Source organism: Eptesicus fuscus, chromosome 9 (assembly GCF_027574615.1).
Source record: "Eptesicus fuscus isolate TK198812 chromosome 9, DD_ASM_mEF_20220401, whole genome shotgun sequence".
In the NCBI taxonomy this organism is placed as follows: domain Eukaryota; kingdom Metazoa; phylum Chordata; class Mammalia; order Chiroptera; family Vespertilionidae; genus Eptesicus; species Eptesicus fuscus.
This window is the reverse complement of record NC_072481.1, coordinates 42593808-42616443: the sequence shown is the minus strand read 5'-3', so window position 1 is coordinate 42616443 and position 22636 is coordinate 42593808. Positions and strand designations below refer to the sequence as shown.

General features: G+C 36.8%; 1 protein-coding gene across 8 annotated transcripts in view; it reads right to left on the bottom strand.

Moving 5' to 3' along the window:
* The window catches only part of NFIA (nuclear factor I A), a 365771-nt gene that overhangs the window by 211984 nt on the left and 131151 nt on the right, over nucleotides 1-22636 (bottom strand). The window contains exon 4 of one of the 8 annotated variants that reach the window (XM_054720778.1): nucleotides 11748-11824. The exons of the other annotated variants lie outside the window; for them this stretch is intronic. Within the exon in view, the coding sequence (XP_054576753.1) occupies nucleotides 11814-11824 (11 nt within the window). The 3' untranslated portion in view covers nucleotides 11748-11813. Of the gene's footprint in view, nucleotides 1-11747; nucleotides 11825-22636 lie in introns of those variants that run through there. 8 annotated transcript variants of the gene reach the window in all.

Here is a 22636-nt window from a genome sequence, read left to right as displayed (position 1 = left end):
GCAAAATGTGTTATTTGAGAAGCTGAAAGGTAACAAAGCAAAGTGCTTGCTTTAGCTCCTTGGGGTCTTAATCATATAATTTTGAATTGGTTGAGGATCATTTATTTGAATCATTATAATCATATCCTACAAGTATTCTGCCATTTAATTTGAGAAATGCATGATCACAGGTCACGTACACGGAAAGAATTATTAGATGCATTCATTTTATTACTAAATTTAGAGATGGCTCTGAGCCATTTAAAAATAATAACAATAATAATGATTAATAATAATGCACTTCCATTGTGACTCACAGAACTATCTCAAGGGGTTTTCCAGCTGTTTGCTAATTAAGTCTCATGCCCCCCCTAATTAGTAGATGAGCATTGTTAGGCCAATTTTACACCTGGGAAGGCTGAGGCACAGATAAGTGCTAAGGCTAACCCAAGGTCTCAGAGCATACACAAGAATAAAAATAAGAATGTGGGAACCTTATTCCACCTTTTAAATGTTGTATCTTAAAATAGTCATAAGAGCCAGAGAAAAAAATTTTATAACGAAATTTTATAATGAAAAAGCAATCTGGCTTATCCCTATTGATTTTGCTGCTAAAAAAACAAACAAACAAACAAGGGGTCTTTTGTTTGCATGTGTACTTTTACCTATACTGCTCATAAGGAGAAAAACTAATGTGTGAATTTGAAGATTTTAATTTCTAATACACTTAAGCACAATATTTTGCCCACCACAGAGACTTAAGTATTTATCAGTTGATTGTCAAAATAATCCTTCTATCGCTAATACTATAACCCAACAAACATGAGGTTCCCTCATTGTCGTTGGTTTAATAAAACTACTTGGAAATTATAAAAATAAATGTATATATTTTCAGAATTATATGAGTGCTTTTGCTTGAAACATGGTTATGTAAGTCTGAGGTTCTTTTTTAAAAAATATTTTTTTATTGATTTCAGAGAGAAAGAGGCAGAGAGATAGAAACATCAATGATGAGAATCATTGATCGGCTGCCTCTTGCATGTTCCCTACTGGGGATCAAGCCCACAACCTGGGATGGAACCTGGGACCTTTCAGTCCATAGGCTGACGCTCTACCCACTGAGCACCACTGGCTAGGGCAGTCTGAGGTTCTTGATAATATGGTAATATGACTTAAAAATTACCATATCACTGACTACTTGTAAGGGTTAAGGAATGCTTTGAACTCACCCACTCATTCATTCATTCATTCATTCATTCTTTTCAACATTGGGGATGGTACATATAGTGTTCTAGGTGCTACAGATAAGCAGTGAACAAAAGAGACAAAACTCTCTACCATCTGGGAGCTTACATTAGAATGGAGTTGAGAAAAAAGATTCTAGATATATATTACTTCATCTATGAAACAGTTATTAAACACCTTAAACACTGGAATAAAAACATGAAAAAGCAATTTGTTAGAGCTTCAAAGAGTTATTTGTTTTGTTTCTTTTTCCACGGGTTAATTTTCTTAGGTTTTTTCTACCTGATGAAAAGCAGAAGAGTGACTGCCATAGCTCTATGGGCTGGAATAATTAGAGAAATGGACTCTGTCTGCCTGTGGATGAAAAGCACACAGTCTTTGGTTGTGTTCCTTCACACGTTAATACAACAAGTGAACACACTGAGTCATTTTAAACTAATGGGTAACAGGGAAAGGAAAGGAATCACAAGAATAAAGAAAGGTCCTTCCTAGGAAAACTCCTTTCCAGTAACAATTCAAAATGTGTCTAAGTTAGACTAGTATGCCAAGGGGTGGCTTGGAAGGTGTCCTCTGTTGGCCCTATAATGCCAGGCTTTCCTATTTCTTTGTTTATATGAGATTTTTGCAGGTGAAGGTCATGATTTTTGGTTGGGATGTGATAAAGTACATTGCAACAACTCACACTTAAAAAAATATAAAAATTCTACATAGCACCTGCCTTAAAAGCACAGAGCACACACTGTCTGTTATTTTGTTCAAGGATATCTGTGCCATATGTTTTGGGACCCTAACTAGCAGTACACTCAAGATACACCCTCCACATCACACCTATTTAGCGGAAGAACTCTCTCTAATGACTATTGTGTTTGTCAGCTCTAAATAGAATAGCTGTTCCCATGTTGACACTGATCTAGAGAAAATCACTTCTCTCTGCCCCCTTTTCCCACCTTAAAAAAAAAAAAGATGGATATTTTCTGAAATGATTAGTTTACCTGAATTTGATGCAAATTAACTGCCCATTTCAGGACTTTTGTTGTTGTTGTTTCTGAGTCAGCATCTAAATATATAAAAGGCTAATTTGCAAAGTGTCCCCTCAGGAGTTCGACTGGGAGACCAGAAGTTTGATCGCTTGCTATGATGTTTGCTGACCACCAGGGGGTGGCACAGAAGGAAGGAAGGCCCTGGCCGGCAGCCAGAAAGCCCTGATCGGCCCTGATCACCGGCCAGGCCTGGGGACCCTACCCATGCACGAATTTCATGCACCGGGCCTCTAGTTAAAACATAAGAACAGCCCCAATGTTCTGTCACAAGGAGGGGACTCAGAGGATGAAGGAAAGTTCAGAAACCACATGAACAAGAGAACATCATTCCCACTGATCTCTAATCTGCATTTCAGACACTAACCTGAGCCTTCATAACAGCAAAACAATCTTTAATTGAGTGGGGAAGCTCAGTTCTCTTAGTTTCTTACAAATGAAATTACAAGCTGATAAATCTACTTTAGTTTTAAGAAACTGTGATGTAATCGTTTCATTCCTTTATTCACACAACAGAAACTGATCCTCCTGTTTACCATGTGCTTTACCACAAGTTGTAACTTCCTTTTGGGGGGAATGGCTTCTTTCTTGAGAATGGAGCTTTAAAAGGGGTATAAAGGCTTTATTCTGTTCAAGACAGAACCCACCAGGTTGTATTTCCAGGAAATAGCCTAGTCGTGGCCATCTTTAATAGTAAAAATAGTGCAATACAAGCTGTGTTTCTCATTGTCTTTTAATAAAAATCCGATTCTGGAAGTGCCAGAAGTCAAAATACCTATTCAGTCTTCTTGAGTAACTCGCAAGTCATCAGATCTCTGACCATTAAAACACCACAGCTAGAAAAGTGGGAATATTGACAGTTTTATGGTAATATGAAAAGCACAAACATTTTTGCCTAAAGTGGGGCTAACACTAGCGACCAGGACCTATAAGGGATTCATTTCATTCACATACCAATATTTTGAAGGGATTATCAAGGGCAAAATAGCATAATAGGTGTGTAGAAACAAAGAAGAGAACAGACATTCTAGCTCACAGAAGAGCTGACGAGCAGAGGGGACAGACAGGTACCCATATAATGCAAGAATGAATAGCACCAAGCATTCAAAACTGAAAACTTTTTACACAGTGAAATAGACTCTTAAAAGCATTGGGAACAGGAGCCGACCCTCCTTCCCCTTCTATTCATATTGTTTAAAATGAGAAGTTAAGAGTTTAAAGATACTTTCACAGCTCTCTGGACAACTACTTATGGATTCTCCGTAGAAAATAATTAATTATGGCAAGGAACAACCAAAATCAGTGTCATGGAACCAGCATTGAGGATACATGGACCCAAGATCACTCTATTCGGGCTTAGAGAAGTGAAGGAATTTGCTTGGGGTCATGAAGCCTCAAGATTTCAACCACTTCAGTCCAATTCTAAATTCAAATATACATTATGTATCCAGAGAAGTATTAAGCACCAACTATGACATTACCCCTCTGACTTCTCCAGTTTCATTTCAGTAGGTGCCTCTCCACTGGGCTCCTTAAACACCCGGAGCATGTTGCTTTCATAGCGCTTTGTAAATAGCATAGCTTTGTGACCATCAGCGTATGGCACTTTCTCCCATCACTCAGCCTGGGGTTTCTCAAAGTCTGTGGGCTCCCTGCATCTGGTGTTAAAAACCATAGATCTTTAGCCTTGGCCAGTGTGTTCAGTAGTTAGAGCATTGGCTCCCCAAACCAAAGGGTCTGGGTTTGATTCCCAGTCAAGGGCATGTACGTAGGTTGTGGGTTCACTCCCTGCCCCCAGTCAGCTCACATCGATCGATGCTTCCTTCTCTCACTCTCTCTCTCTCTCTCTTTCTCTCTCTCTCCTCTCTCCCTCTCTCTCTCTCTCCCTCCCCTCCTCTCTCCCTCTCTCCCCCCCCCCCCCCCCGTCCCCTTCCCTCCCTTTCACTCTCACTGAAAATGCCATGGAAAAAATATCCTCTGGTGAGGATTAGCAAGCAACAACAAACAAAAAAGTATACATCTTTGGTTCCTGCCTAGGATTCTCTGGGTATAGGCTTGGTGTAGTATACTTCCTTAATAATTCACCTCCCCACGGGATTGTTATGCACACAATAGTTTGAGAATCATTTTTATAAGCCGTTTTCTAGGCAGCCTTTCATCTCCAATATCAATGCACAGCTCAGACATGAAAATGGTAGGTACTCAATGTCTGCAGAAGAAAAGGAGGGAAGGAAAAAGAGAAAGAACATTAAAAACAAACCAAAAAACAAAAACTGTCTTAGAGCCCAGGGACAAAATAAAGCATTGAGTACACGCTCTCGGAGCCTAGAATTTACTTGGGAAAAACAGTATACACTCAATTAAAAGTTTAATAATGATATACTTTAAATTAATAGTCTAACAATAAATTACAACTAAAAGAGTGGTTAAAAAGCAATAAAAAATTTGCCAAATGAATTTATGAGCAATAAGTGAAAGTAAACATTCAGAAAAATGAGATCAAATTTAGAGGTGATATTAAGTACCCATGGAGAGGTCCTTGAGGTGGCTTTTTTGAAAAGAGAAAAAGATTCACATAAAAAGGGAAGAGGGAAAAAGAATGTATTTATACTCAGAACCAGGAAAACTGAACTAAACTTGAAAGAAATACGTTTTAATAAAAGACCCTAATCTTACGTGGTTGTTTTTTTTTTTAAGTTCTGTTCATTAATTTTGCCACAATTAATTGAACTAATATTTACAGGCCAGCAAGTTTGAAATATAGTACCAATAAAAACTTTACAACTCTGGAAATTTCTAAAATTGGTTCTCTTTAAATGTGTAGCAGAGGCAGGATACCGGATGATGTGGTACAATAAAAACAGTTTACTGGCATTTAGTTGAGATGACCTGCATAACTCACTTGTGGCTTTACCACTTACAACATGTCACCCCAAACTCACAGCAATAAAACTTTGATGTAATATAGCTCTACTGTGCTTTACATAAATATGTACATATATAATATATATGGCTTCATTTCCCTTTTAGTTAAAATTGGTCTAGCCCAATCACTCAGAGGACTATTTGTGAGCTTAGATTAATTAGTGTTTCTGGAATGCCTTCAAAATAGAAGAGGCACTCTAATGCCCTGCTTCATTATTCAGATATAACCTACTCAATATGTACTTCTGTAAATGCATAAGTAAAATGGAAAACAATTAGACAATCATGAATCGCTATTCTGTTTCTTGAGCTTCATGGACTTGCTTTACATTTTCCCAATTCATTAAACTCCTGGTTAGCTTATTAAAATCTGTTTTCAGCCCTTCACCAGGAGACTAAAAATATAGGTCTCAGCCTCAAACCCATCATTCCTACTTGAATGTAATGCTCATAAAGTCACCAAACTTCAAAACTCAGTTTCCTTATCTATAAAATGAGGCTGATGATACTTGGCTTTTTAGGATGCAAAACCCTTGTTTTTATCTTGGGCTGGCTGTTGTGTAAGCACGTCTTAGTTTCTATACAGCCTTCTTAGAGACTGAGCTATTTATACCTTTCTGAAATGTAAGAGTGCCAAATTCAATCCTAAGCATATTAAAGTATCTGAATATTTGAATTTTACATATCTATGATTTTGTGTCATTTATTTGTTTAAATAAAGCATTATGTGATTGACAAATGTCAGAAAGTAGGCTAATGACCTTAACCTAGTCATATAATAAAGAAATGGTTAGCATTGACAACATAAACACAAATTATAGCCTATTCATAAAAGTTTATTATTATTTATTCTTGAAAAAACATTAAACATCTGTCAGACTTCAGCTGTGACATAAAATATGTATGTACTTATATTTTATGTTCAGTCATTGTTTAGGTCCAAGATGCCAAAAAAAATTAAAATCTAAAAGCAATTGCCCCAGAAAACAATTATATGATTATCTCAAAAACAGAACTTAATGAATTACAAACTTAAGAGATTTTTTTGATATTCGTTTCAATAATACTGAGCATCTATTATGTTCTAGCCACTGTGCTAGATGTTATAGATGCAATTAGCTTTGATCTCTAGTGGGGGTTACTAATGGCTACAGTATAAAATGATAAGTGCTATGATAGTAGTATATAAAGATGCTACGGGAACAGGGAATGCTTTTCCAAATGATACAATGCTTACACTGAGTGTTGCCAGGGGACCTGGAATTTTCCAGGCTGTGGAGCTATTTGGAGGAAGAGCATACTCAATAGGTGAACTAGAATATGAAATGACACCACACTGATAATGCAGTACTGAGGCACTGATAAAGCACAGAATCTTGGTAAACCACAAGCATTTCTTTTTGTTGTTGTTAATCCTCACCTGAAGATATTTTTTCCATTGCTTTTAAGAGAGAGGAAGGGAGGGTAGGATGGAGGGAGAGAGGGAGAAACACCGATGTGAGGATGTGAGAGAGACACTTTGACTGGTTGACTCCTGCACACGCCCCCACCAGAGATTGGGAGCAACTTGAAACCCAGGTATGTGCCCTTGACCGGGAATCAAGTCTGCGACCCTTTGGTGCATGGGCCAACACTCTAACCACTGAGCATGCCAGCCAGGGCACCACAAATATTTCAATAGAGCTGGATCAGAGCTGGAGCATGGTGTATCCAAAGGTGAAAGGTGGGATGGTGGTAGTGACACCAGAGTGGGAAGAGAAGCCAGATCATAAAGAGCCTTATATAAAATGCTGAGAAATGCAGGATTATACAGCAGGTGATGGGAGTCATTGAAGGTATGTCAGTAAAGGAGTGGTCCTTCTTATTTTGGAGAGATCACTCTTGCAATGGATGGAAGGAATGGATGATAGGAAAAGAATGGGAGCAAAGAGAGAGGAGGCTACAGTAGAGATAGTCTAGGCTAGAAATAATAAGGGTCTAAACATAAAGGAAGCATGGGGTAGGATGGAATTGGTTTGCATGCTAATAAGAAGGCTGACTTGGCAGAATTTGGTGGCTGATTAGATATGAAGCATGATGAAAGAGGAGTAAGAGATAACTTTTAAGTTGTAATGTGAGAGACATGTGTAAGTGGTAATTCCATCAGATGCCACTTTCACATTCCTATAAACCTCATAGCTCAGAACACCTATCAAATCACTGCCAAATCATTCCTAGATATTTTGTGCTTTTGATTACTTTCCTGAATGAGATCTTTTTCCATCATAGCTTCTTATTAGAGATGATTGTATAAAAATTTATTGCTTTGGGGTATTGATCTTTTAATCAGATATTTTGCTGAATTTGCTTATTAATTCCACATGTTCTTGTTTGGACTCTTTGTCTAAGTAGATTAATTCTATCATTTGGAAATATGATCATTTTGTCTCCTCTTTTCTACTATATCAATCAAAAATAAGAGTTACAACAATAGTTCAGCCAAAACTTCTAGTAGAACATTACAAAATAATGGTATAATAGTTACCTTTGTTTTGTTCCCGATTTTAGTGAGGATGACTCCAATAGTTTGTAATTCACTATGATTCCTTTTGTTGATTTGATATAATTTTATCAAGTTAAGGATACTGTTCTCCTTTGTTACTGGTTATCAAAAGAGTTTTTAAAGTTTTGGAATCAGCATTGAGTTTTACCAAACCCTTTTTGCCCAAAATGTTTTCTTTAAAAATATATTTTTATTGATTTCAGAGAGGAAGGGAAAGGGAGACCTAGAAACATCAATGATGAGAGATAATAGATTGGCTGCTTCCTGCATGCCTCCTACTGGGGATCGAGCCTGAAACCCAGGCATGTGCCCTGACTGACAGAAAATTGAACCATGACCTCCTGGTTCAACCACTGAGCTAAACTGGCCAGGCCAAAATGGTTTTTAATAAGATTCTTGCACCTGTATGCTAGATTCTAACAGAAAATGCAACATTTAAGCATTTTTCAATAAAATTTGATTGAAAAGCTAATTAAGTAAATGTTGGGGAGAAAGGAAAGACACATGGTCCCTGACTCAATCTTACTTTAATCTTCTGTAAGGCGAGGTTTTAGCACCTTGCTTAGTAGGCACTCAACAAATAAATCCATAAGTGACTTCTCATTGAGATGATGTCTGATTGAACACTCCATTTTTTTTTTGCTTGATAAACTCATTTACTTTAGTGATATCAAATAAAAGGAATTAAAAAAAACAACAACACTGTCAGAATCTTGCCTAAGGCAGCAGTGTTGTTTTGGGGGCCTCTGAGTATGAGGAAATATTTAAGAGATGAATATAAATTTCACTCCACTGTAAATGCATAACAAATTTTCAAGTATAAATACAAGATATTTATTTTCCTTAAGAATATCTGGTTGAGTAATTGGTTTAAGATGTTATATTGGGAGAAATGGCATAGTAATTTATTTTTCCAAGAATACCTCTTAAGTGATAGTTTCTTTAATTCAATCTGATTTGTATATATGTAATATGAAATTTTTGATCCAATAAAGGAAAGAATTCTTATCAGAGTTATTATTTTTTTTACCCTGACATCATTATTTTAGATAATTCAGATGAAACATGTTCATTTTCACATATTAAACATACATATAAATGATCTATGTCATTTGCCTATATCAAAAAGAGGGGTAGAATTTTTATATTATTTTGGGGGAATATTTGCATTTTGGTTATTAATAGATTCTTATAAGGTTCTTTTAGGTGCCTATAAAGAACCTTAAAGAGTGCAAATAACTAACAGCTTTTTCTTTGTCCATAATCATTAAGCTTATTGTTGCACAGAAATGTTTTAAAAGCAACATTTGTATTTCAGAATGAATGAGGAAATAAGAAATGCTCAAGAGCAAAGATATGTAAGATGGCTACCTAATGTGGAAAGCTTAACTCATAAGATAAAAACATGAATCAGTGAAGAAACTCTGAATATAGTTGTCAGGATTCTTTTGGATTTAATATGCTGGAAATCTTCATGTACATGTGGAAAAATAAACTGAAAGCTCACTTTTTTCTTTCTAGTAGGATCCTGAAAAACACGCAATGGAATGAATAATGCAGAAATTTTAGATTTTCAGAAACGCCAAAAGTCTGAATCTTACAGTGTGTGGATATAATGGTTTTCCTCTTGGTCATTATTATTTGAACCATACAATCCATTGCTTTTGACCATCTTTTTTCAGGGTAAGTGCTCAATACAGAAGCCTAGTCCAAGCCAAAGAAGCACAGATGGGTGGTTACAGCTGCAGCTTCTCTAACAGACTGCAAAAACCCGCTGGGACACTTCCCCAGCTCTGTCTATCCATCTTGTGAGCTGGTGCAACTCCACCTTGCTCAGGGCTTTGTTGAGTGTGTCACAGGACTTTGGCCAAAATGTGACAATCTGAATGGGTCTTATTAATGGAATGAAAAATGGATTCCAAATTACACACGCACATATAAACACACGGAGATCACATGTTTTTCCTGAGATGACTGACAATTCTAATAAAAAAGAACATTGTAATAGTTGTTTCTTTTAAACCTTCAGAAATAGTATATTCAAACTCTCTTCAGCAGGGTGAATGAGTCAAGTTACTCAATAGGATCCATTCAGACTGATTAAATTGGAGCCAAGCCAAAACAGATCTTCAAGATCTGAGAGATAGTAGTCATAGAGCCAGCAGAGGAAAACGGCATCAACTGAGAATGTACGGACCATACTACTGTTGGGAAATAATAAACTGACCAGACCAAAGGCTATCACAGAATGTATAATAATGAAAGTTCTAGGCCTATCTACATCATTACAGCTCCCTTTATTTAAAACATGGGATCATTGGTCTGAGACACCTGCTTATTAAACCACAAACATCCATTTCAAGATTAAAGTTTCTACACTGAATTTTTATTTAGTTATCATACCTACCTTCCAAATGATTTGAGATGGTTCACAAACATCAAATGCATATATACATACACATACACATGCAAATTTAAGGTCATAAAAGAAAAAATACGAATTAAAACAATAGAAGACAAAGAAGTTACAGGGGCTAAAATCTAGACTGATGTATTTCCTGAGCTTAAAGTTAAATTTATCTCTGAGTGTATTGGGAGCCAAGGCCAAAAGGAAAACAAGACATATTATGTAATTCTTATGAACCTATAAAAAGAATACTACCTTTTAGAAGTAAAAGGTTTTCTATTGTGACTTTTAAAAAGAATAAATCAGTCTTCAAGATTCCATCAACACTTTTAAGGTTGCTCTTCCCAACAATTCCTGACCTAGCTTGCCAAAGATTATGTAATCAGGCTTGATAAATTATGAAACAGCACAACCAACTTCTAAACTAAACAAAAAGGGAAAACCAAATGAACAAACGTTTCCAAACATTTAAAAGTTAGAATCACCCCAAATAAAAATTGAAACCAGAGGCAAATGAAGTCAATCCAAATCTCAGCAAACCAGAATCACAAAACCCTCTCGCTGCAGGCTTGGGAATAAAATGCTGCTTGTCAGTCAAAGTGTCTGTCTATGGCATATGGGTAAAGGTTTCAGTCTGCTATCTCCAGACTCATCTTATGGCACTGGTTCAACACCAGTGAATGGTGCTTTAAACAAAAGGAGAGTTCATTCAAAATGGGCGGTTGTGAGTTACCGGTCAGTGTAGCTGTGCATTTTGTCCGAGTGAAAACTACTGGCATGGGAAAAATGAAGTGCAGCTCCCAGGCCTTTGGAGTTTCCTAAGCACTGAAAAGCAGCCGGGAGGTTAAAGCTAGCTAGTCGCAATGGCATACTTGGCTGAATGCACAGCCAGGTGGCTTGGGCATATTGGCAAACAACTGGCAACCTGCCCAATACATATGGCTTAGATTGCTTTGCTCTTCCCATGAAACCTTCCTAGACTCTTGAGCAAGCATTCATTTTAGAACAAAATGCATCTGAGTGTTAAATAAAATCTTTTAATAATATGTCTGACATAAAATCCTTTTACCAAAAATAAAAAGATGGGAGGGGATAGTTGCCAAATGCAGAGACTAAAGCATTTCTTTTGGAGGTCGGGAGGAGACTTTGCAGATTCCTTCTCAAGTCTTTGGACTCTATTTGGACCTTTCAGCTTCATGGGGGTTAAAACAACCCCAGCAATCCCTGGGAAGCAGGGTTGATGTGAAGTTTACGAAAGGCTGCCAAGAGGTCAGGTGACCATGGATTCTTAATGAATACACAAAAATGCAAAATAAGTAGGGTAACAATGGAAATGAATACCAGATACATTTAATCAAGGAACATTATTAAATCTTGATTGGCAGATAACACTAAAAGGTGTCAGTATGGTCTATCATGTAAATACATATCTGGAGACTTGTTAAAACAGTTTCTAAGCGCTAACTGTTGAGGCACATGTTACTTTCCAGGCTTTACCAAGTGGCTGCCTAATGTAGATAGCATGAGGTAAACTTGAAGTTTAATAACCTGGCTGGTAACTAATCTCCTGTAATGCTACTGTAGAACATTAAATATTCCACAAAGACTGTCTTCTTGCTGGAGTTGGAGTTTTCTCCTGTCACACATGTTCGCTGGGTGTCCAACATGTCATTTGAGTTTACTGTGTATCTTAAAAGAATTAACAACGGATACATTAGTTAATTAGGTTATATGAATTACTGTCAAGATCCTATTTCACTTACAATTTTTAAATGTATATTTATGGTCTCTTAAAATTATAAGTCATTTATCTAGTAGAGTGTGTTAAATCCTCTGAAATTGCTATAGTCTACTTGGTAAGAAGATTATAGAGTTGATGTTATATTATGTGGCTGGTTTCTGATTTTTGTTGTGGCTTTTTTTAAAAAAAGATTTTTAGCTCAGTAACAGTTCAAACACTGAAATTAATTAATCACTCATACTAAAGAAGGCCTCAGACATTAATAAATCTAAAATTTATTAGATGCAAGACAGATATGATAGAAAAATAATCATTTGTTCCTATTCAGCAAATACTGAAGATGTCCATCTAAATGAGAACAGCAAACTTCTTTTTGGTGATAAAAAAATAAAATTTCCTACTACAGTTGCTTCATCTCTTTCCAACGAAAAAATATACTGAGTACATAAAAATTCAAATAATGGTTTTACATTGACTATTTACTGAGCTTTAAGTTTAAACCTTCAAATCAGTTTCCTTTTTATGTACTTAAAAAAATGATAACGTTTTTTGAGGAATAGGGCAAATTAAAGCAGAAGTGTTCAATAGATTCCTATGTCATGAGTCTTGAAAATAATATTTTTAAAAGTCTGTTTGTTGGTAGGCATAACAGAATAAAAGAGAGCTTCATTTACAAATCTTTCCAATACTCAGAATTATGAGGTGAAAACAAAGAAGATCTTTTAAAAATGGACTTCAGAGTCCTATGAAATGACCTTTGTAGCATCACATTGTCACTATTCTTACCCTCTCCTCTTGATCAGCAAGTAGTACCACTTAGAGCTTTATTAGAACATCCCTTTGCCAACTTGGACTAGCTCCAGGCAAATCTGTCTTCCAAGGACACAGTTTAAAGTACTTAAAGTAAATTGCAATGGACTGGATGGATGTGTAGAGGAGATGGGACAACTGAATCAAGTAGCACTGCATCTGAAATTAAGTCCCTCTCCAGGGGGCACTTGGTACCCAAATGGAGACTGGAATGTATTCATTTTGAAGGGCTCCTACTGAACAGAAGGGTCAGCACAAAGATGATTTTTACACCATAAAGGACTGAAATCTCGTTTCTTCACTTAAATGCAGAGAAATAAACTAAGGGCATAATTTTACAAAGTGTGTTTTGGAGGGTGTTAGGGGTTATGAGTAAAACAGGGTTCCACTGATGAATTTGGAAACTGCTAGGCTAAAGTTCTCAGATCTCTAATGTGCATTTTGACTCTTTGAGACAAGAGCATGCATTTATATTTTAAACATACACACAAAAAGCTACCCTTTTTTATGGAGCATATCTTAAGACTCAAGTATTTAAAAATGTATTTTGGTTAGTATAAATTTGAGGCTTTCATAAGTTAGATTTAAGTAAAATTGTTTAAAATTACATTGAAAAGTTTAATTCAAGATAATTAATTCAAAATCTTTTTAAAACACTAAAGTTATTTAATAATTTTCCTAATTTTAGAAACATTTTCTAACTGATACACTGTTTCATACCTCAATAACTAAAATGCAATTCTATCAGCAGTAAAAGTCCCTCGTCCTCCCAACAAAAGCTCTAACTTGAATTTTTCTCTTCATATTAGGCAATAACATCTGGTAATTTGTAAGTGGGTAGGCCAGTTTTCAAACAGGCTGGTTTCTAAATATGGGCTTTAAATTATTTATTAACAAAATTCAAGGTTAATTTTCCTGAAAGGTTCCTTTGACGAAGGTTTAGTTCATAGCTTCAGAAAGCCTCCGAGTAAATGTTGGCAGAGTATAGCACCCTGATTCCCTTGATTTTGGCCATTGAGTTGTCTGATAAAACCATGTGAATTTGAATAAAGAGAAATACAGAGCAAGGGTGGGAGATAATAACTATCAATCTAAATAAAGTTAATGCTTACTATCAAATGAAAAATCCATACTCCCAGGCAAAAAGAAAAAATAGAACAAACAATTCTGTAATTTTGTGGAATCTCAGAAAATGTCAAAAAATGATTATTGGAACATTTTTAAAAATACAATTTCAAATGTTTATCTTAAGTTCTAAAAATAAGGTAAATTTTATGGAGCTTCCAAGTAAACAATCTCATTTTATAGTCAATTCCCTCTATCCAACATGAAAAAGTGTAAGTTTGTGTAGGTAGAGCATCAAAATTCAAATTGTATTTCTTTGCAGAAATATAGGAAAGGCTCTTCTGCTCATGGGTTACCTGCCATTAAAGCCACTTTTAAAAATGATACAAGAATCTGCTTGGATCACAGCACATTTTCCTGGTAAACATTTGTTCTGTTTTATTTTAGCTTCTGAATTCTGCCTATTTCCTGTCCTAAGACCAGTCTCACCTAATGGTAACACAGAGTTTATTTTTTGGTTCAAACTCCTGAAGAAAATGTCTTTTAAATAGTGTAATTTTATTTAACTTAATTTTTTTAAACAGCTGTTAAAAATTCCAGTTAAAAAGAAAAATTAAACAGCTCTACAAAGAAACAATATTTGGTTAAACAAATACACAGATTTAAAGCATATGTGAAAAAATAAATGTTAGTGTAAACATACGGCAACATTCTTCCCTTCAAAAAAATCTCAGAGAAGAAACATCCCCCCTGCCCCACCAAAAAAAAAAAAAAAAAAAAGTTATTTTGGTTTAAACATGTGAAGCCATTTTTAATAAGTAATCTTTTTACTAAAAAAAACCCCACACATTTGTATAGCCTCAGAAATCTGTTTCATTTCACTCTTTGTGTAAAACTGCACATGAAAAGTATATTTATAAAAGAAATACCAGACTTGGAATTATTTATGTCATCATAGCATATATGTAATAAATGAGAGCTCACTGGAAATATACATATCTTACATACATAGAGGCTGAATTCTGTCCTAAAACATACTCTAAAAAGTTTTCTTGTTGAATTAGATTTTAAAGTTTTAAAAGCATTATTTCAATATAAGTATTATCTATACTTGGACAAAATGGGGTATAGTTTTTTACCAGATGTGCCACCCACTCTAAGAACCCACCATTAAAGTTAGTAAGTTTTAAAATATGCTGCTTAGTTCTCTTCTCATCATAAGTTGAAGAAAGACTTTGAGGATTCACTCTTAAGCTTCTGGGAACATTCACCCCAAAATAGGTAACTAGAGCTGCATAAATCTGCATTTAACAGATGTTTCAAGAAGGAAAACAAACAGGGTGAAAATATTCAAATGAGGAGAAAAGACAAGGTACATAGAAATCCAGCTGCAAGACTTTTAAGGGTGTAATGAAAACCTTAGAAACAAAATGCAAATTACTTTCTTTGCAATCTGACACTCTTGGTTTTATATTTAATATTTTACATCACTACTATGAGAATGTTCTTTAAAGGTACTGCTTTTGCCCATTAAATTAAAGACATATAAGAAGCAGCACATGAAACTTTTAAACTTCTCTGTAACAAAAAAGAGCCCACACTATCAATTTCCAGAGTAAAAATTAAACAAGTAAGTAGATCATTTTAAAACTTCTTATAGTGATGGTATTAGATATAACTTTCAAAAAAAAGTATCTTGTTTTAGGGAAAATTTTGAATAAAAATGTTCAACGGGGTCTAGAGTGCTTTTGAAGCCCAAAGACCAACTATTCAGTTTTAACAAACCAGCAATGTCTGTTCATTTTGCCCAAATCTTTTCAGCTTAAATATTCACAATGTGCCATTATTACCGAATCATTATCTGCCTTTAGCTCTGACAACAGCATCATACGGGCCATGAAAGGCTCCTTTCTTCTCATGATTAGTCCCTAAAACATTTCCTCATCTTATAGTGCTTTTCAACTTCCCAGAATGCATTGCTCAATTACAGTGCTGAAATTAACTGTATGCCATTCTTATTTATTGAGAAAAGAATAATCAAGTACTCCCAACCATGTCAGGGGTTGCCCACAATTTTATATCAAATTTCAAGTAATAAAAACATTAACCCTTACTGGATGTCAAATTTTAAAATCTACTATTTGTTTATCTTCACTTTTTTGAGTCTTGTCTTAGAAAAATTCACCAATTTAGATTTCTGATGTTTTATAATGTATAGCTTTTACAATGAATTAATAGTGTCCATAGAAGGTCTATTTATTCTTAAAATAATGACCTATCTGAAGTTTTAAAAGTAAGGTTTTGGGGGTGGGGTTGTTTATCTGTTCTAGGTTTTGGTCTTTAAACTTAAATTCCTTCCTTCTTTACTTAGAAAGTGGGATTTCCTTCACTTCTATAAATGCACACCTTGGGACTGCTGCAAATTATCTTTCTGCATGCAGGAAACAGAAATAAAAGCCCTGAGATTAAAGTGTAGAAATGTTCCAATTCCACAGTAATTTTGTTTATATCACTAGATAGCACCTCTTCCTCAATAATAATAGTAATCCTATTAAACCAAGAATATGAGTAATTTTTTTACATATGCTCTCCAAATAAGTGTCACTCTAATAGGTATTATTTTGAACACAATATTATAAACTAAGTTTGCCAATCTTCAAATAATATTAAATTCATTATTTCTATATTTTAGAGGAGCTATATTCCAAGTACTTAGTGAATTTCAAAAATAGATTACATATCAAATATGATTAAAGGATATGTATTGGGTAAACAAAAAACACAAAACATAATAAAAAAGCTATGATTGCACTTGCTGCAAATACTTGCATGAAAAGGGATGGGAATATTTAACACGTGAATCTGTATTTTTTGTTTTATACCTTCAGGCAACAGAAGAATGTAAATAAAAACACTTTTTAAACCTCAAAGATACTTACTAACCCATGCATACATTAATCATTCATACCACATGATTATTGTTCAGTATTTTCTGCAATAACAAATTGGAGGGTGTGGGGGTTATTGTGGGTTTCAGCAAACCACATTCTATTTAGGCAAAGCCAAGTATTAAAGAAAGGCCTAACTTGCCAAACCAAGATAAATACATGCCATTATTATGATTACATAAAAGCCACTGTTCTCAGCGTTACAATTTCTCTTATAATTGGCACTATTATAATTAAATGGATTCATATGTTTACAATTCTTCTTTGAATTGTAAAGCGATTTAGCAATGATAGTGTCTCTAATTTCTTTTAACTATACTGACATACTTCACTTAATCAGTGGTCTAAATACCGCATTGCCACAATAAATTAGGTAAATACCCAGTAAGGCCTGAATTGCTATTGAGTTTAAGTATGTTATAATAAGGTAGCAAGTAACTTCTCCAAAGCCTGCTGCTGGACTAGCCCACAAACCCACAAATTGGAGGGGATGGGTTAAAGTATTCCAATGGCATTTAAAATATTCTATGATGGATACATGGGCATATGGGCAGAGAAACACACACACACACACACACACACACACACACAGAGTTAAAATCCCATAGTTTTTGAAAACAAAGAGGAAATGAAATATTATTTTAAAAATATAAACACTAATATTGTGGATTTTGTGGTCCCTTTCTTCTTTAAGACCCAAAAAGTTCTTCACTTCTCATCACATTAATGTTGCTTTTTTATAAATATGATCTATAAAACACAATCATGATCATGGTATGTTTATACTAATTGCCACATTAATTATAATAGCAAAAACTTGCAAACAAACTTGCGATATCCAATGCAGAATTGATTTCCCAAATGATGCTCCACCCACATAATGAACTACAATGCAGCCATTAAAACGATGCTGTAGGAGAATATAAAATGACATTTGGAAAAGGTGTTTGTGATATAGCATTAAATTGTTAAAGAGGATTTTAAGAATGCATACACATATTTGGAAGGCTAACCCCCAAAATAGCAAAATTTTAATAATGGTTTTCTCTAGGTGATTTATATTTTCTTTTCCCATAGGTGATTTTATATTTTTATTTTTATTGAGAGGTATTATGCAAGTTATGATGGTGGCAGATAAATCCTATAATAATAAACAGAAGTAAGTTTTTATTGTTTTTCAAAAAGATATGACAAGGCACATGTGCTCTGGGCATTTAAATTATTCTTATGAAATTCAATCCCAGTAGTAAATGTATTTTGAAAATGTTACCAAATAATTTGTGTGTGCTAGAGCTAATCACTACTTGCTAAACTGTATTAAATGCCCAAATCCTACAAGGAAGAAAAGTTCAGAGACACAGTAGGTATAGACTGTTACTAGATTACTACCATGAAATTCTCCTATAGAAAAATTAAGTAGAAGGGAGACTCTTAAAATTTAAAAACTGTCAAGAAGTACACTGACTGCCAATAAGATTATGTGACTTTGCCCAAGAATACATAATTTAGTTAATACTCTTATTTGAAAGTATATTTTCATTAGGCTCAGATTTATTCTCTCAATTGTTTTCTAAGTAACTTATTTATAACAGAGTTTATAAGAAGCAGGAAAAGTCAGTCTCATTCTGTAAAATTTTAAACTATACTGAATATGCAAAATTAGGACAAAATTGGCTTTTTCACTTTTATGTTCTTTGACATTTTAAATGATAAATGAGAACTCAAAGCTGTCTGGTTTGGTTTCCAAATTTCAATGGAGACACCAAATTTTCAGCCAAATGAAGTAAGATCCTTCTAAGTCCCCTAGAAGTTCTAAATCCTTTGTAAAATCTTCTAAATATAGCTTTAGAAAAAAACAGCAATTCTACTACAACACTTTATAATACTTGTTAGATGTAAAACTGTGAGGGATCATGTGGTCAAGAAAAAGAATTGCCCAGACTTATATTTCTATCTGATATCACTTTTGATGCTTAAACACTGAGAAAATTACTGAATTTCACTGTTCTCTCTCATCTATTCCTCTGGATAAAATATAGCTAATAATTCTAAAATGTCCAGATGTGTATTCTAAAAAACAATGAAATAATACTTGGAACACAGAACAGTATCTTGCACATAATACTTGTTCAATAATTATATACTGGATGAATAAAGTAAATGAGTAAAGTTTGAGGACAAGTCTATAGAAACCATCCTATATAATAAAAGCCTAATATGCAAATTGTTCAACTGGGAGTTCGCTTGGGAGTTCGACTGCTCACTATGACGTGTGCTGACCACCAGGGGGTGGTGCAGAACATGGCAGACGTCAGCAATGCAGCGCTGGCAGCGGGCATCAGTGGAGGCACTGCCAGCCCTGATGGGCCCTGATGAGAGCAGGACTGTGGCAGGGGTGTTAGTGAGGGACGATCAAATGACTGAACAAGCAGGGAGGCACCAGGCCAAGGTGGGTGCGAGCAGGGGCCCATCGCCCTGCCAATTGCCCTGCAGATGGTGACCAGCAGCAGCAGTGGAGGGTGGGGCTGCCGCCCAGCTCCCAGGTGCTGAGGGAGCCGGGCGGGGGGGAGGTGGCCAGCCCCGACTAATCACGCAGCAGATGGGATGGTGGAGCAGGTAAGGGGGCAGCACCAGGCCATGGCAGGGTGCCAGGCGGGGCTGCAGGGCTGCGAGGCTGGGGGCGCAAACTGGGGCTGTGAGCCTGGGGGTGCGAGCTGGTCCTGGATCCCCGCAGGCCACCCCTGGGGACCCCACCCATGCACAAATTTGTGCACTGGGCCTCTAGTCCTATATAATAAAGAGGTGACCCCCGCTCCCACCTCCCAACTGCTTCCCTTCTCTCCTCCGTCCCCTCCACCTCCCAGCAAAAAAAAAAAAAAAAAAAAGGAATATGCAAATTAACCCTCACACCCTCACAAGATGACTGCCTACAACCAGGCCTGCAGGGGGCTGAGGGATGACCAAATGACTGAACAAGCATGCTATGTGGGGCAACCAGGACGGCAGGGGTGTTAGTGAGGGACAACCAAATGACTGAACAAGCAGGCTGCATGGGGTGACCAGGCCGGCGGGGGAGCCGTGAGGGGCGACCAGGCCGGTGGGAGGGGGAGGCAGTTTGGGGTGACCAGGCTGGCAGGAGGGGCAGTAAGAGGCGACCAGGCCGGCAGGGGGAGTAGTTAGGGGCAACCAGGCCAGCAGAGGGGGTGCAGTTGGGGGCGACCAGGCCAGCGGGTGGGGGGCAGTGAGGGGTGACTAGGCGGGTGGGGGGAGGCAGTAAGGGATGACCAGGCTGGCAGCGGGGGGGTGGGGACAGTTAGGAGCAACCAGGCCAGCATGGAGGGGGCAGTTAAGGGCGACCAGGCCGGCAGGGGTGGCAGTTAGGGGCGATCCGGCAGGCACGCAGAGTCAGTGAGGGGCGACCAGGCCAGAAGCGGGAGCAGTTAGGGGTGACCAGGAAGGCAGGCAGGTGAGTGATTAGGAGCCAGCGGTCCAGGATTGAGAGAGGGATGTCCAACTGCCAGTCAGACATCCCCCAAGGGGTCCCGAATTGGAGAGGGTGCAGGTTAGGCTGAGGGGATACCCCCCCCCTCATCCTGTGCACAAATTTCATGCACCGGGCCTCTAGTAACTACATAATAGATTAAAGAATTGTATCAGGCATCTACTAGTACATTTTTCTCAGAACAAAAGTAACCTGCTGGCTGAGATGGCAAACACTGCTAAAACTGACTTCTCAGGCCCAGCTGGTGTGGCTCAGTGGTTGAGCGTCAACCTATGAACCAGGAGGTCATGGTTCAATTCCTAGTAATAGCACATGACTGGGTTGCAGGCTTGATCCCCCCCCATAGGGGGAATGCAGGAGACAGCCAATGATTCTCATCAGTGATGCTTCTATCTCTCTCTCCCTCTCCCTTCCTCTCTGAAATCAATAAGAATATATATATTTTTAAAAACTGACTTCTCAGAGGTGCTGTGACTATATTACTAACAATGTTTAAAACAACAGACATGAACAACCCGAAGTACAAAATGGCTGTTTCAGGAGATGTCCAATAAGGCTGGACAACAATTCTAATCAAGGCAAATACAACCCTATCTCCAACTCACAAGTTTGATAACTTCAAGTTATGTGCATATCATGATGGGTTGATTCAACAACAGGGAATTTGCATAGACCCTTTGTCAAAGATTTCCTCAAACTGGCCAGTGTCCAGCTCTTTAGCAATATGTGTTATTCCTAATTTTCCCATGCATAACTGGGACACTGCAAGGGAAAAGGTTTCCAATCTGAATCCCCATAGCTTCTCCTCCCTCCCCACTTCCATAGAGGAGATAAGGAACAGATGAAGCTAACCTTTCTGACAATGGCAGAGTTTCCATGCCTGTTAAGAAAATAAATAAGTACATAAAGAAAACTCCAAAAAACTGAGGTTTGTGATATAAGGCATACTCCACACACCATCATTCACGAAAATGACCATTTTAACATCACACCCTTTTAATGCTTTAAAGAAAAAACCTCTGATGCCTTTATGCATGGTATAAAAACATTATTAAGTCACAATGTTCACATATTTAAGAAACTCTGTGTAAAGTAAACAGTGAAATTGATTCTCCATCCCTGGGTTTGGTCTTCGACAGTGCTAAGGCAAGTTGTACCATGGCTTCCCATTCCTGTGTGCTCCAAAGAGTCTCTGTAGACTTGAGGTTCATAAAGTCCCAGTTTCCATTGGGATATAAAAGATAATGAGCTTAGCCTAGCATGTAATAATATAGTGTACATTTATATTCTTGGACCAAAAAATGCAAGCAGATCATAAGGATTAATATTAACCTCCTGGTGTCCCCTATCTCTTTTGGAAATGATGAAATCCTTGACCCCCACTTCCCAATAAAATATGTGTACTCACAAACATACACAACTTTGTGTGTCAATTCAGGGGATTCTCAAGATACCCTGAAGTCAGTACATGAATGGAGGTGAAGAACCCCCAGTTCAATTAGAATAAAGCCCCAGTGTACAAACACTATCTTAACATTGTAAAACTTTCAGAGCGGCAGAGGCAAAGTGAGAATCCACAATGCATTGCGGATAAAAGAGTGGTACCTAAATTACAAAATATGTCTCTGTATATTTAGATATGTATTTCTGTTTTAACCACTTAGCAACAATGAGATACTAGTAAATATGTTTGGCCAATGCTAATGAAGTCATGAAATACATAAACATCCCCACCAGCTTTCTCCTAAAGCTTTGGCTGAACAAGAAGGAAAACAACATTTATTAAGTATCTTCTACGTGCCAGTGACTGTGTTAAAAACTTTTGGACATGACCTCATTTCCTCTTAATAACAATGCCACAATATAGATATTATCATTACCCTTTGTAGAGTTGAAGAAATTGAGGGTAATAGATAATAAGCCACATGCCTGAAGTCCCAAAGTTCTTAAGTGGCAGAGCTCTGACTAAATACAGTATCTGATCTTTAAAGCCTTTATTCTGTTACATTTGTGAGTTTATAAGCCAAGGAAGTCAGGTTTATTCTAATTCTACTTCAATACGACTGAGAAACCTTTCCTCTCAAAAATAAAGGTTAGTCATGTATGGAGCTGTGGGGCAAATAGTTCCTATCCTTCTTTGACCTGTGCCTCCAAAGTGCTATTTCCTAATCTCAAGCTTTCCCAATAAGATCCAGCTCAGGTCCTGTGGGACCATCCCTTCCTGACTTTAGCTCTGTCATGGATTATTAACCAAAACTTGTACTCCGAATGGCTCTTAAAACACAGGTAAAGGAAAGCTACAAAGAAAAAATATAGATCACCTGTCCTACCCATAAATTGTATAATTACTTATAGTTTTCTTCCAGGCATAATGATGCACATTAATAGAGTTCATACAATAGATACAGGCTATTTAAAATTTTAATCAACCTCCT